At 40.9% G+C, this 14,972-nt stretch overlaps 1 protein-coding gene across 1 annotated transcript in view; it reads right to left on the bottom strand.

Annotated features, from left to right (window-relative positions):
• Positions 1 to 13,719, bottom strand: part of LOC129815066 (cadherin-4-like) — a 237,993-nt gene extending 224,274 nt beyond the window's left edge. Inside the window, exons 1-2 of the mRNA XM_055868398.1 lie at positions 13,436 to 13,719; positions 11,106 to 11,217 (exon numbers count right to left, since the gene is read on the bottom strand). Coding sequence (XP_055724373.1) covers positions 11,106 to 11,217; positions 13,436 to 13,492 — 169 coding nt within the window. The 5' untranslated portion in view covers positions 13,493 to 13,719. The remainder of the gene's footprint in view (positions 1 to 11,105; positions 11,218 to 13,435) is intronic.
• Between the last annotated feature and the right edge of the window lie 1,253 nt (positions 13,720 to 14,972).

Raw genomic sequence — 14,972 nt, 5'->3', positions numbered from 1 at the left:
GATTTCGACTAGCTGAGAAAAGCTGCCTACCTGTCTGTCTCATAGTGACTCCCGACATGTTCCTTACTATGGGACAGCTGGAGATCTAATTTGAATATTGAAACAATGTTGCAAATATCGCAGATACAGACCGCAAGGTTTATACAAATCTCCGCTGTTCAAAATGAAATGTTAGTCTAAAGGAAATGTGAGATAATGTCTAGATGCTTTTTATAGTGGAGATGAAGTGCATACATTTCCTGGCTGGGCTGATGAGACAGTGGATTGCACAGTCAGATGGAACAGAGTAAATAAGCATTTTAACATCATATATTTAGCTGGTGGTAACTTCTGGAATAGACAGCGACTGGAATGCGGTTTTAACCAATCAGCATTAGACCCATCCGTTGTATAATTTTTCATAAGGAACACTTGAAGTTATTATTCTGTTATTTATTATGTTTTATTTTAGCAAGAAATTGAATATAGAATTTGTTATTTTATTTGTTCTACCAGTTATCAACATATTGTTCAATGTGACTTTAGCTAATACATTGTTGTTGTTGTTTTTTTTGCAGTGGCATCGTTTCGGTGTCGAGTATCGGTTTGGAATTGAGTATTATTGAGTATTATGATACTAAACCTGGTATCGGTATCAAAGTCAAAAATCTGGTATCGTGACAATAGTATTAGAAACAACATTGCTGTGGGACCTGATTTGAAAAGCATCTACTGAAAAAAGAATTGCACATAGCCCAGGTATAGCAACAAAGCCCACTACTTTCTCTTCCTCCCTCGACCTCCTCCTGTTTTCTTGAGGAGGGGAGTGAATGGAGCCACTCTGGGCTGAATCACATCCCTCGTCCCCCAGGCTGAGACAGACCTCCAGAACTAATCCACTCCACTCAGTCCACACAGTAATTAAAGCACTACCAGAGGGCTTCTAACCATGGAGGCTGCAGCTGAGAGAGATCAGGGTTAACACACTGACACAGGTAGGTGGGAGGTATACAAGAAGACAAGGATGCAGATTTCATATTTCATCTCAAAGCTTGAGAGGATACTCAAGAGGATACTCAAGCCATGCAAAGAAGTATCATTGAAAGACCACTATTATAAAAAGGTGAAAGTGAGGGTAAGACATAATCCAAATGGTATCTCAAGCACAATGCTCTCAGGATACACATTTAACCTTGTATTATGCTGGGTTACCATGGTAGACCTCTAGTACTATTTCATGTCTTGGTCCTATTAGTTGGATCTGGGACGATAAACCAAAAGGTATTGACACCGACCATACCGATCACTTAACGCAGGAGTTTCGCTGATATCGTTCATTACGATAAGAAGCCTATACTAGAGTTTGAAATTAAATAAGTTTGCTAATATGGGCGATTGTTAACCAATAAGAGTCTAATCCCTGTCTAAGCCACGGGATGGTGGGGGGGGGGGGGGGGGGGGGTTCTACTAAGCTATATGGAATTGTTTTAAGAAGGTCATACCAATGATCATTTAGCTTTTTGATTTTGATTTTTTCACCTATGAAAAATAAATATTGGCCTTACTGCTATTAGCCCATACAACCTCATTGAATAACAGATTCACTACATGGAACAACAGATAGTCCCCCCTCAAAAAATCGAAAAGGAAGTTTGCTCTGAAGTGTCTGTTCTATATCTGAAAGATATAAGTAAGATCAGGAAACATTTTTATTTTACATCTATTTAACCCTTTATTTTTGGCACTAAACAGTGTCCTAATTTACTTCCATAAATATTTTCAACTAGTTCTGGGGGACCTTCAAACGAGTCTTTTCCTAGAGCAAAACAACCAACATATATGTGTCCGCGAGACTCTCATCTTTCCATAGAGGGGTCATAATAGTTTCTAGGCCAAACTGTTCAGACGCTACAGACGATTTTGTGAGAAGACCGATTTTCGGGATGTCAACCCCCCTAGCTCTGTCACCTTTCACCGCTGATGCAGAAGTGTGCCATAGATGTATGCGGTTGAGATGCACCCAATGCAAAAAAATCTGACATCTCTAGCTTAAACTGACAGATATTTATGGGGATTTTTGTATTATGCTAATTCGATTTCTGCGAGGGTGCGGATATCGACCTTAGGGTGCTTAATGGAACAACTGGTGGCTACAACCATCAAACTAGTAGTAATAGTTTAAATGATAATAAATAAATACAACTGTGGAGCACATTAATGTTATAAACTTATTGTGCTATTTATCGTTATCAGATCAATTCAGGTAATTCCTCACAATATGGATTTTGTCCATCATTGCCCAGCTCTACTATTAATAATTAAAATCATAATCTGCTTAATAACCCAACAAATGTTATGACATGAAAACATATCTGTAGCAAAGATCCAAACAAATAAGATAACAAGTGAATGAATAGTCTAAAGTCAGCTGAACCTCACTTGAACACAGAAGCCCGATTTGTATTCAGACGCATGTATATCCTGGGGCTTAGGGGAGGGAGAAAACCTTGGTAATGAACTGGTTGATGCAGGGTTACACCAGACAATTACAAAGTGAAACTGAGGCTTCCTACAGAGAAAAATCACCTATTTCTGAAACACAACAAAAGATAGCATCCTCATCAGGGTCTCGAATCATTAGAGAGCACGAAGATGTAAAGCACTAAAGCATATTGATTAAGAGAGGGTGACTGATTAAGAGAAGATCTTGATTAACGATGCAAATTGCATTCATAGAACACAAATGTCTCTCTTTGGAAGAGATCAGGGGTTACATGGGGATTATGTAGCTGGTGGAACTATCCTTGAAATTGGTTGCTTTCCGTAGCCATTTTTTTAACTGAAATTCTCAATATGCGGCATCCCACACTAAAACAGTGAACTTCTACCAACTCTGTCCCCGCAAATTAATCTCCTGGCCAGGACTATTTTGAGAAAAACATATTATATGCCCTTTCTCTCTCGCTCCTTTACCTTTCTGTTAGTGCTTTGACTGGTTGGCTGCCGCTGGCTTTAGAATATCCAATCTCAGGTCTGATAATATCATGATTACCCCATTCTGAAGGTCAGACTTTTGGACACCTTTTGCTCATCTCTTAATTTTTCAATGCATTTAGGTCTATTGCATAACCTTCCCCGGCCGACTACTGAGGCACAGGGCTTGGAAATGGATTGCAGCAGGAGTCCAGGATAGAACAATGCAACATGTTTCTTTGTCTCTCTTCAGCTAAGGCTGAGCTAGCTATATGAATGGAGGGCAGTTGGGTCGGAACATATCCTTAACTCTATTTTCATACTCTTAACTCTAAAACACAGACAATAGAGGCCGCTATACTACCTATTGGACTGAACCACTGACACTTGGTTTGTTATCTAGACTGTAAACTCTCCTTCCAGACTCACATTAAGCATCTCCAATTCAAAATGAAATCTAGAATCGGCATCCTATTTCGCAACAAAGCCCCCTTCACTTATGAGGCCAAACATACCCTCGTAAAACTGACTATCCTACCGATCCTTGACTTCGACGATGTCATTTACAAAATAGCCTTCAACACTCTACTCAGCAAAGTTGGATGTAGTCTATCACAGTGCCATCTGTTTTGTCACTAAAGCCCCATATACTACCCACTACTGCGACCTGTATGCTCTCGTTGGCTGGCCCTCGCTACATATCCGTCGCCAAACCCACTGGCTCTAGGTCATCTATACGTCTTTGCTTGGTAAAGCCCTGCCTTATCTCAGCTCACTGGTCACCATAGCAACACCCACCCGTAGCACGCGCTCCACCAGGTATATTTCACTGGTCATCCCCAAAGCCAACACCTACTTTGGCCGCCTTTCCTTCAAGTTCTGCTGCCAATGACTGGAACAAATTGCAAAAGTCACTGAAGCTGGAGTCTTATATCTCCCTCACTAACTATAATCATCAGCTGTCAGAGCAGCTTACCAATCACTGCACCTGTACACAGCACATCTGTAAATAGCCCACCCAACTACCTTATCCCCATATTGTTATTTTTTATGCTCATTTGCACCCCAGTATCTCTACTTGCACATCATCATCTGCACATCTATCACTCCAGTGTTAATGCTTAATTGTAATTATTCCACCACTATGGCCTATTTATTGCCTTACCTCCCTAATCTTACTACATTTGCTCACACTGTATATAGATTTTTCTATTGTGTTATTGACTGTACGTTTGTCTATCCCATGTGTAAGTCTGTGTTGTTGTTCGTGTCGCACTGCTTTGCTTTATCTTGGCCAGGTCGCAGTTGTAAATGAGAACTTGTTCTTGACTGGCCTACCTGGTTAAATAAAAGGTGAAATAAATCAAATGAAAATAAAATCTACTGAGCAAAAGGTCAAAGCGCAAAGATCCTGAACCCCACAAGTCACTGTAACAGTCACTGACAACCATTATTTCTGCTAACAGTTTGCTATCCTTCCAACAGCTCTTTACAGTACGTCACCCACTATAGAGGGGACGACCAACAATAAATGGAAAACATTGTATTGTACCATATATGTACCTTGGGTGGTTAGGGTTGAATGGGCTAGCAGTGGATGTCATGTTGTAGGTGGTTTGAGGGATATAGGGCCATACCTTGTGTTGTGTGTGAAGGGAAGAGGAGATAAAGAGAAATGATGTGGCTCATCCACACTACCTGTATTCTATCAGCACACCACAGACTCTGTGTCCTGTGTGGAGAGAAGAAAGGCTCTCGAGGACAAGAGAGACGGAGTGAGTCTGAGGGAAAATGGCATCCTGCTTATCAAAACGGCTGAAATCGTAATCCCTTTCCCTGGGTTTGGACATACTTATGAAAGCAGAGCTGCCTGACTTGGAGAGAAGCATGACGAGGTGTCTGAGGTTCTGCAGAGCAGAGCACACACCAGACAGGCTGTTTAATCCAAGATCCCACTGAGCAAAAACTGGTCCAATCAACGTTGTTTCCATGTCATTTAAACAAACAAGAAATCTATGTGATGACGTGCCCAGTGGGATATTACTATAATTGTCAGATATTTTCAAATGTCATTTGTTTCGGGTTACATGTCATTCCACACAAGCGACTTCTAAAGTTGTGGGTTAACAGTCAGTAAAGTGCTGATAGTTGAAGGCATCTGGTTAAGTTATATGAAACACATCTTGCCTAGCTCCCAGTCAGATAAAATCATAAGAATGCGTGAAACACTGATATTATCTAGCGACATCGAACAAAGTATAAAATGCAGGAGGAGAAGCCAAACCACCTGTTAATCAACAGCCGGAACGCAAAGAGAATGAATCACATATTGAAAGAATATGAGGGGAGTGAAAAGGTAACTCAAGTAAGCAACAAAAGGAGAGATCAAATCCCATGTTTCTCATAGTAAGGCAGAGGGTTCAGATTCCTTGAAAATACAAAAAATACATGTGAAACAAAGTTTGGACATCAAAACAAGTCCATTCTGTTTGAAAGTGGATGGAAGTATGTGCTGCGGTTCACAAAGCACACGCTTCAATTAAAGATGCATTTGTCCACAGAACTGATACTACACTAGTGTTGCTGTCACCATGAAGACCACATTTTCATTGTATTATGTCCCTCCTGAACCGCCATGCAGTATACTTTTACTAGCTGCCTTGACTCCATTCCTTTAGAGAGAGAATCAAAAGCATCCCAAAACAACATTGCTATTCATATTAAAATTGGCATTGTACATTTGCTTGACACATTAAGCCATAGAGCCATAACAGAAAACACAAATATGCACTCTACAAAACCCACCGTGCCCTTCTCACCCCTGCCGTGGTGGATGGTGAAGAGCGAGGGGTGAAACTCATCACGGATGTCTTTTTGAATATGTACCGACAGCGACTTTAAAAGCCACTATCCTGAAGAAACTGCAGTTCAAATCTATTTATTTTGTGGTCTGCCCCTGCTCCTGCCCACGTTCCGAGGTGTCTGTTCCAGGTCTTAGGCCGACGTGATGGTTTACACTGCGATGCACAATCACCAGAATATCCCTTTTCATGGCCTTTCTGGCCACAGCAGGAATCTACATGGAATGAGCGCTATGCCTCTTTAGGCTCACTGCCATAATCTCTCCAACTCCTCCTCTACAGAGACAATCAGCTACATAGCATGTGTTATTTCACTCTGTTCAACTTAAGGGCAGCCAATAGATTTGTGATGATAAACAAAGGTATTTTGTGTTACCATAAACCAATATAAGCCTGTTTAACATATAGGGATATGGAAGCATGGCCAGCTGAGACTGGATAATAGCAGCTAGAAGAGTGCTGTACTCACAAATTGACCACAACTAAGCCCAAAAGGCTTGGATTTGAAAATAACATCACTTCATACCTTGATTACATTTAGACACGTTGACATATCTCTATTTGTATTTGTGGGAATACTTGGGAACAGATTTCCTATATATATATTTTTTTTTTTGCTGAATTCCTGGTGATTTTATGGACTTTTTTGACCAAGCACTAAAATCCTTACAAAAACTGTCCCTCTGTTGCCGATCCCTGCATTAAGGCCACAGATGTGAAAAAGGCCCTGAGGTGGGAGGCTAAGAAGAAACAATTTGCATTTGTGCCATTAGGCAATGGTCTAAGATCTACCCACACACCCTCCAAACAGTCAATATGACAAATACTGTCTAACAGCTTTTCCTTCCCACCACCTTAAAGACTGGATGAATGGTGTGGGATTAGAACATGGAAATGGCTGAGGTTCACTGTCCAGCTAACAGCATAGAACCCATTGTCAGGTTGCACCTGGCTGGTTGCTAAAACAGTATTCTGTGACGCTGGGTCTATTGCTCAGTGTCTTCCTCTCACAGGATGCAGTGGCTATAGAACTTAAAATTGTCCAGCAACCTTACCACTGTAGCACCTCAGCCCCTCCCTCTTCTCTGCCTCACCATTAAAGTATTAGATGATGGTTCTGGGTTACACATACAGTATTGTTAGTATTAAAGTCATCTTCCTTTTCTCCATGTTGCATTGTGTTGTGAAGAAAACAAACCCTCAGTCAGGCCAGATGCAGCACATTCATCATAGCAAGAGGACTTAGCAAGCTCCTCCAGACAATATTCCTCAGAGTGGCCAGTAGGACAGCACAACTCAAAGATTGATCTTCACAGAGCAAACTGAGTGAGAGGGTACAGAGAGAATATTGTATCGAAGCAATGGATGCTGTACAGTAAAGACCAAACCCAAATGATCTAGCACAAGTGGTGCATGATTTCTGCTGAAAGGTGCAGGCAGCAGTGTTTCTCTCTCAGAAACACACACACATACATACATACACACACAGGCCCACTATGTCGTACAACCTGTCCAAATGCATCAGATTCTGTCAACATTGTTTTTGGCGAGGGTCACTGAGGACACCTCAGCCAATTTCCAGGTCCCTTCAACCCTAAGCCTCCAGGCAAAGTAGCTCCCTATTGACTTAATGTGTCCTTCTAAATAACCTCCGCAATAATTAAATTGCTTTCGTTTTAAGCTGGTGACATGTCCCAACAACCATTAAAACAAGAGCTCCATTTCATTCTAGCAAATAACCTAAACTTTGCCTGCAGAAAAGATACGTGTCTGGGGAGTGTCGGGCTCATATTTCTCTGGTGTTAAACTACTGAGAAGAGTCATAGGGGCTAACATGCTGACTAGACCGCTCTGAACCAACTATATTAATTTGGGGACAGGTCCAAAAGCATTAAACATTTATGGCAATTTAGCTAGCTAGCTTGCTGTTGCTAGCTAATTTTGTGGGATTTAAACATTGGGTTGGTATTTTACCTGAAATGCACAAGGTCCTCTACTCCGACAATTAATCCACAGATAAAAGGGTACTTCTTCGATGAGGTTTAACGGCAGTTGGAATCCAATATATGTTGCATTACCGCCACCTACTAGACTAGAAAAAACAAATAAACAAATACCCTACCATCTAACACTACACTCACAATTTTTAATTTTTAATTATACCACCCAGCTCCACTATTTAAATCCATTTAGTCCTACCTCAGGTCAACAATCTGAAAGGATGGGACATCACCACTTAAGACACCCTGTAACTCTTCTGATGTCAAAGTCTCGCACACCCAAATACCTCTCTGCAGCTGCCACCACAACCTCAATTTTCTGCGACTTTGGTTCCATCCCTGCAGTAGTTGATAACCATTGGTATAAATGCAAAAAATCTAATTTACTGAAACACGTATCACTTGTTGGCCTGACCCTCTGTACTGGTATAGATCTACTACTCTCACCACTCCTCTCAGGATCCCTCCCCCTTGACCCATCTTCCTCTACCTCAGCATATGGCAACTTCTGCACATGCTAACCCTGGAAACCTCAACCTGCATCTCTCGCACGGGACATTTCCGATCCCCAGCCCCATGGGCACCCCTACAATTAACACATACCACTACTTTCCCCAACGCTACACATTCCTTTGTCTCATGCCCTTCTACACACTTCTCACACCTAGGAACCTCCCTCCTAAACACTGCTGCCACATGCCCATAAGCTTGACACCTGTAACAACGTAATGTATTCGGCACAAACGTTTTTGCAGGATAACTTATATATCCTAACATCACTTTGTCGGGCAAAAACTCAACATCAAAACTCAAAATTCAGACAATGACTCGTCTGTTTCACCACTCGACACCCTGTCTGCGTTGCACCAAATGACGAGCATTACAAACACTGGGAATCTTCCCTTTCAGTTGGTCAACTTTTACATTTACTGCTACCCCAGTAATCACTCTTTTCAATGGCGCCCTTTTCTTGACAGCGAAACAATTCACATTTCTTGCCCTCATTCGTTTAATGCAGAAAACCTTCTCCCTCTGACCAGCAGAAACACAATTATCACAAGACCACTTCTGGTTACCCTCACTGATTCCACAGTACCCAACTCTGTTTTCACCCACCCCAAAACCACAAATGGATCAGCCAAAAGGCAAGGGTCCACTTTTTCCAAAAACTTCACTCCTACTGTAACGGGCTCATCTTTATCCTGACCCTCGGTGCAAGCCTCGGGCTCCGAGAACTTCACCACACCCACCACCTCCAATACTTAGACCTGATTCACTTCCATTTCTCCTCACTCTGATTACACTTTCTACCATTCTTCTTTGACAACTTCTTATTTTTTCCACCATTTTTAACCAACTCAAGCTCACCGTCTTCCTCTCTCTCTCTCTCTTACACCTGCTCTGGCTCTCTTTTTCCCTCCATTCCTCCTCCATATTCCAAGTATACATCTCCTTATGATAATGCTGCACTTCTCTTGCTTTCTCAAGGGACGCCATTTAACCGGCTGTCACAATCTCCGTACAATCAGCACGAACCCCTCGGGACGTAGCGCTCAACAGTGCATCCCACTTATAAAGCAGCTGCTTCGTCTTGATGTTATACTTTATCAAAAGCTACCGCGACACTTTCCATTTCCATACCATGTAAAGCTAGCTACTACGCAGGTCACGGCCAGATAAAAGGGTAAACTGAGTTTGTTTCGAGTAATGTAATCTCTCCTCCTTCAGGCTTCTTCTTCTTCTTCTTTGGACTTTATATGGCGGTTGGCAACCAACTTTAAGGTGCATTACCACCACCAACTGGACTGGAGTGTGGACTTCAGTTCATCTTTCAATCACCCATGTGGGTATATGCTCCTAAAAACCAATGAGGAGATGGGAGAGGCGGGACTTGCAGCACGTCAAGTGTCACAAATAGAACCAAGTTCTATTTTAGCGCCTGGCTGCGCAGACGCTTGTTGACGCGCACGACCAGTGTGGGTGCAACGATTGAATAATAAGTATGTGTACACCAACGCAAGTGGTGTGGTCAGCATGTAAGGTCAGTTTTAGGAGTTAAAACCCTGCCCTCATCCCTAAGCCCTGCTGAGTTCCCAAAGTTCTTAATGTACTACACCTAACCAGGATGTTTTCATTTAATCAATATCAAATTTACAATTCTAAGATAAATACGCAATACAAGCAACTAGAATGGTCAATTAACAAGAATGAGAAAAGAATCTGCCAGTGAGGTTTGTTTTTGCAATATTAGAAGTGACTTCAAGACAAAAAGATGAGGCATTCTGAGAAAATTCTGCATAATTTCATGTTTTGGAGAGGGACCTCACAATAGATGTGATGAGCTGAAAATAAACGGAGCACATGAAAGGAGAATTATATTTCCTCTGAAAAATAAGGAGAATAAATTGAAAAATGTATTACATTGAATACAGGGAATACAATAAAAGCTGTGAGTTTCCAGCAGTAAACACACACAGCAGGAGATAGATGGGTGATTTAAATGAGCCTGCTTTGGTAATTCTGATGCTGAAGTGATCATTTAGGAAAGGATAAATTCAATGTTTTCAATGTGAACACTCTTTTATGTTTGCTTGGAAATTCTGTTCATGTGATAAGAATGAATAGATTTGTATGTTGCAAACCTCTTATCAAATCAGAAACAGTTATCTTTAGGGCCAGGACAATACCAGTATCGTGATATTTTTTCCATGACAAAAATGAAAACACGACGCAAACTCTTTGGTCCTTTAAAAACCTGCTGTATGTTAAATATGGTGTGCTAGATCTTGGAAAATAAAAAGATGTGACTCTGGATGACAAAATAATGATTTCTGTTTGCAACATTACAGCTGTTTTCCTAAAGACGTTAAATCTGCTTTATGATTTGTTTATGATTTTTGATTTTCCTTGACACAATACTAACAAGTATTACGATGCTGGTATAGGCCCGGCCCTAGTTATCATGCAGACTCAAACCACATAGTGTACATTCCAACCAACTTTAGCTGCATCAACACATGTATGCTTGTTCTGCGTGTTTCACCAGAACTGCATGTTATACCGCAGTGTACCTTCTTACGTCATGATGGAATGCTGCATATACACCCCCCCCCCCCCCCCCCCCCCCCACACACACACACACACACACACACACACACACACACACACACACACACACACACACACACACACACTCTATCACTCTCTGGTTGGGATCTACTGTAGCTATGGAGAAGAGGGGGACAAACAGTCAATACATGAGATCCAGCGCCACCACAACCACAGTGCTTACCTTTGAGAATGCTCTGGCCTCGCAGTAGATCTCTAGAGACAAACACTGTGTAGAAGCTCTCGGAAAAGCCTGGTCTGCATGGGGGTTTAGGTGGTTGGTCTGCCTTGGTCGCCTAGGGAGAAAACAAGACAGCCTATAAGCATTGGAGAATTGACTTGTGGCCAGAGGGTCGCAGGCTGATCTTGTAGGTGTTGAGACTGATATTGAACCTTCGGACAGATTAACGACTGGTAGGGTTGGGCGGTATACCGTATATACCGTATCCCTGGGTATTTCAAGATTTTCCAATCGTGTCAATACATTTTTTTTATACATTTGAATATTTGTACTTCTTAAATAAATACCTGCAGTCAACTTGTGCATTAGGTAATAGATAAAGCAGATCACGTTTATCATCTAGGCCAGCGATGACGCCTCTCATTGAGTAACTCAAATTGAATGCCGACCGGGGTACTGCACACTGCCAATAGCAACTAAATTATCCTTAACTTCTTCTTTGAGCGATTTTAAAATAATCGGTTCAAGGACATACATCTGGTGTATTAGGAACAATTATCATCGCCATGATTGTCTTTGAAACATTTTCTTATTTACACGAGTATTGACATTTTTCCATTCACTATAATTTGAGATGCCTGCAGTACCGCGGGCAGCCTTGAACTTTGAGGCTTCAATCGTTGTCCCCTGGCTTCATGAGATGAGTCACCTCTGCAGCGCAACTTATGTGAAGTGATCAAGTAGTGAAATTCACTACTAATGTTTGCCAGCTATATATTTTATAACAATTAAGTTAACTATCTAAGATGTGCCAAAAAAATTATCTCCAGCTGGGTTTTGATAACTTGCCAAAGTTAGCTAAGTGGCTAACGTTAGCTCGCTAGATCAAGCTTCTTGGTAACAGCAGCAGAAACAACCCCCTGCTGGATTAAGATACCTGATGTCTAATATTTGTTTTCTGCGTTCTGCAAACTGCATTTTGAGGATAGTTGCATAACTTTGAGGTGGGCTGTCTGTTTTAGAAATACATGTTTGAATGCGCGTGTTAGCATTTACCTAGCATCCGCTATAGAGATTCCTTAGTACTTGTTAGAATTGTGTAAGCATTCTGGTAAGTGACGTTTAAAAAAAAAAAAAAACCTTGTGTGCAGTGCCGGTAATACAGTATATCCCGGGATGGCATAGGCACAGTATGTAGGTATATAAAGCTGGATACCGCCCAACTGGTGTTGCTGATCTGCTTCAGTCCATAGCTTGCTGTTTAAATGCCAACATTTGCAAGTGAATCATCAATACCAGATACACCAGCGGGTTCATTGGACACCTTTTTTAAAATGTTGTCCATCGTAAGCTACCTTAAACCTAATGGATTTATGGGGAAGGGGGAAAGGGAGAAGGAGGAGAGAGGGGAAGAGTAGGCCTAATCCATGTGTATATATGATGATGATGATGATGATGATGATGGGCAACAGAAATATGCATATTAGATCATAGACCTACTGAGGTCATGTGCATAGTCTCAATGCAGTAAGCGTATAGTAAAAAGAGAGACAACCTATACAAAATGTCTAACTTATTGTTATAATTATCAGTATTGTGTCTGCAGTTTTCTACTCTTTCTTATCCGTCTTCACTCTCTACTTTGCTGCAGCAAAGGTGCTATCCAGGGGACAAATGTATATCTTTCAGGCATGAGTAGAATATTTAAAAAATCTAACTGGCCGTCATTCAGATAAGTTTTAAAATGTAAATGCAATCAAATTATAAGAATAGTGAATTTGATATTATATCGAGAGATAGGCTATAATATGGTATAACGAGCAATGGGCTAGTGCTGATCTAATCAAAAGAAATATGACAGTCCATATTGTAAACGGCAATGAAGTTCGTAGCCTCGTATAGCCTATATAATTTATGAAACCAAAGGCTTCTGCATCCTCTGCAATTGACATATAACACACTAGTAGACTATTGCAGTTCATTCAGTAGACTAAAGTCACCTAAATGAGTAAAAAAGGCGCTCAAAATTAATAGCCGATTGGTTTATTCAGGCACCTGTCATTCAATACGGATGTAGCTTTTCGTGACCAAACCCGAAAAGACTGCTGCCTACAAAATAATTTTGAAGAAACGTTTGAAAGTATCATGACATTATACGTAATTTAAACGCATTATGTTCCCTATTGCGCAAAATTCTACTGCAAGGAAAAGTCGCTCATCGCCACAATTCAGCACCACATGCACTGCGCTGCAAAGCTCGTGTATGCCAAACGGGCACAGCAGTGCAGTAGACTACTTCTAACGTATTTCGAAAATAAATAAATATATCTTACCCAAGATGTGTCCACAAGTAAGGTGCACGTCAGTATAAGAACGGAGCCTAAATTCATCTTTGCCAGAGCGCTGTAAAATCAAGGGACAGAGATTGGCCCGACTCGCCTTCTTCGAATAAATTGTATAATTCCCGGAGCTCTCTTCTTGGATGCAGTTCTGAGCGCAATAAGAAGCTCTGTGAGAAATTGTCCCGACTTGTCTAGAGCAAAACTGCCGCTGAGGAGAGCGATGCCGATGCTGCTTCTGTACGAAGGAGCCGCTCGCTTATTGGTTGGAAACGTCACTACAACCCATCCTACCCGAACAGAATGCACCGTAGTCTAATGTGACTGTAAAACAGGTATCAACTAGATTCAGCCACGGGCCGATTTTTTTCTTGATTGGTGGAACATAATTACAAATAATTTGTGGACTGCAAATTGACTGCAAGAAGCCCCAACATATATAATATTTGACTAAAACATAAACATTCCAAACCTTCATTAGATTTTCTTAAATGATTTGTCACGTGGTTCTCTACTACGCATGGGAATACATTTTTTTTGCTCAGAAAAGATTTGGCGGAGGTGCAAATAAAACCATGCCCACAGGCTGACAGTTGGGGAACACTTTACATTTTATCCTCTGATGTATTATAACTTGTACATGTGTACAAGGAAGACACGTCAACGAGAAATAGGCCTACCGTGTAATAAAGAATAAAGTAGCCCATAAGACTATGTATTAATTATTTGCTTTATGGAGTAATATTCTTGCTTGAAACTTCTTGGTTTGAGTGAATCCATCAACCCTTATTCTTATGTGTCCATTACCACGTGGGAGTCTATTTCACACCACAGTTACCTGCTCTTCTCTTGATATAAAGTGAAATAGAGTGAAACCCGCATTTATAAACAATTTTGTCATGACATTGTACATTTTTTACACCTAGACCAAACCATTGCAGTTGGCTATAGAATTGATCATTGAAATAATAATAATCGTATTGTCATAGTCTCAAAACAACAGTATGGGTCAGCATGAAGACAAAGCTTAGACTACCATTTGACCTTTTTGCAAGTTCTGAAATGTTTGGTTAGAATGGGCCAGCATATGAATAATAGGCTACTGGAATTTTCCAAATCAAATACAATTTTATTTATTACATGTGCAGAATACGCTGTTTGGGGTTTTAGGCTGGGTTTCTGTACAGCACTTTGTGGCATCAGCTGATGTAAGAAGGGCCATATAAATACATTTGGTGTAGACTCTGGTGTAGACTTTACAGTGAAACGCTTGCTTACAAACCTTTCCCAACGATGCAGAGTTTAAAAGTAATACGAAATGTAATAGTAACTAATGCACAAGGAATAATAAAATGCACAAGAATGGACCTATATACAGGGAGAACTAATACCAGATCAATGTGCAGAGAGGTATGAGGTACTTGAGGTAGATATGTACATGAATGCAGGGTAAAGTGACTAGGCATCCAGATATATAATAAGAGTAAAATAAAGAACAGAGTACCAGCAGCAAATGATGAGTGTGCGTGTG

This window comes from Salvelinus fontinalis, chromosome 18 (assembly GCF_029448725.1).
Source record: "Salvelinus fontinalis isolate EN_2023a chromosome 18, ASM2944872v1, whole genome shotgun sequence".
In the NCBI taxonomy this organism is placed as follows: Eukaryota; Metazoa; Chordata; class Actinopteri; order Salmoniformes; family Salmonidae; genus Salvelinus; species Salvelinus fontinalis.
Note: the sequence above shows the minus strand (reverse complement) of the source record. Positions and strands in the feature narration are given on the sequence as shown.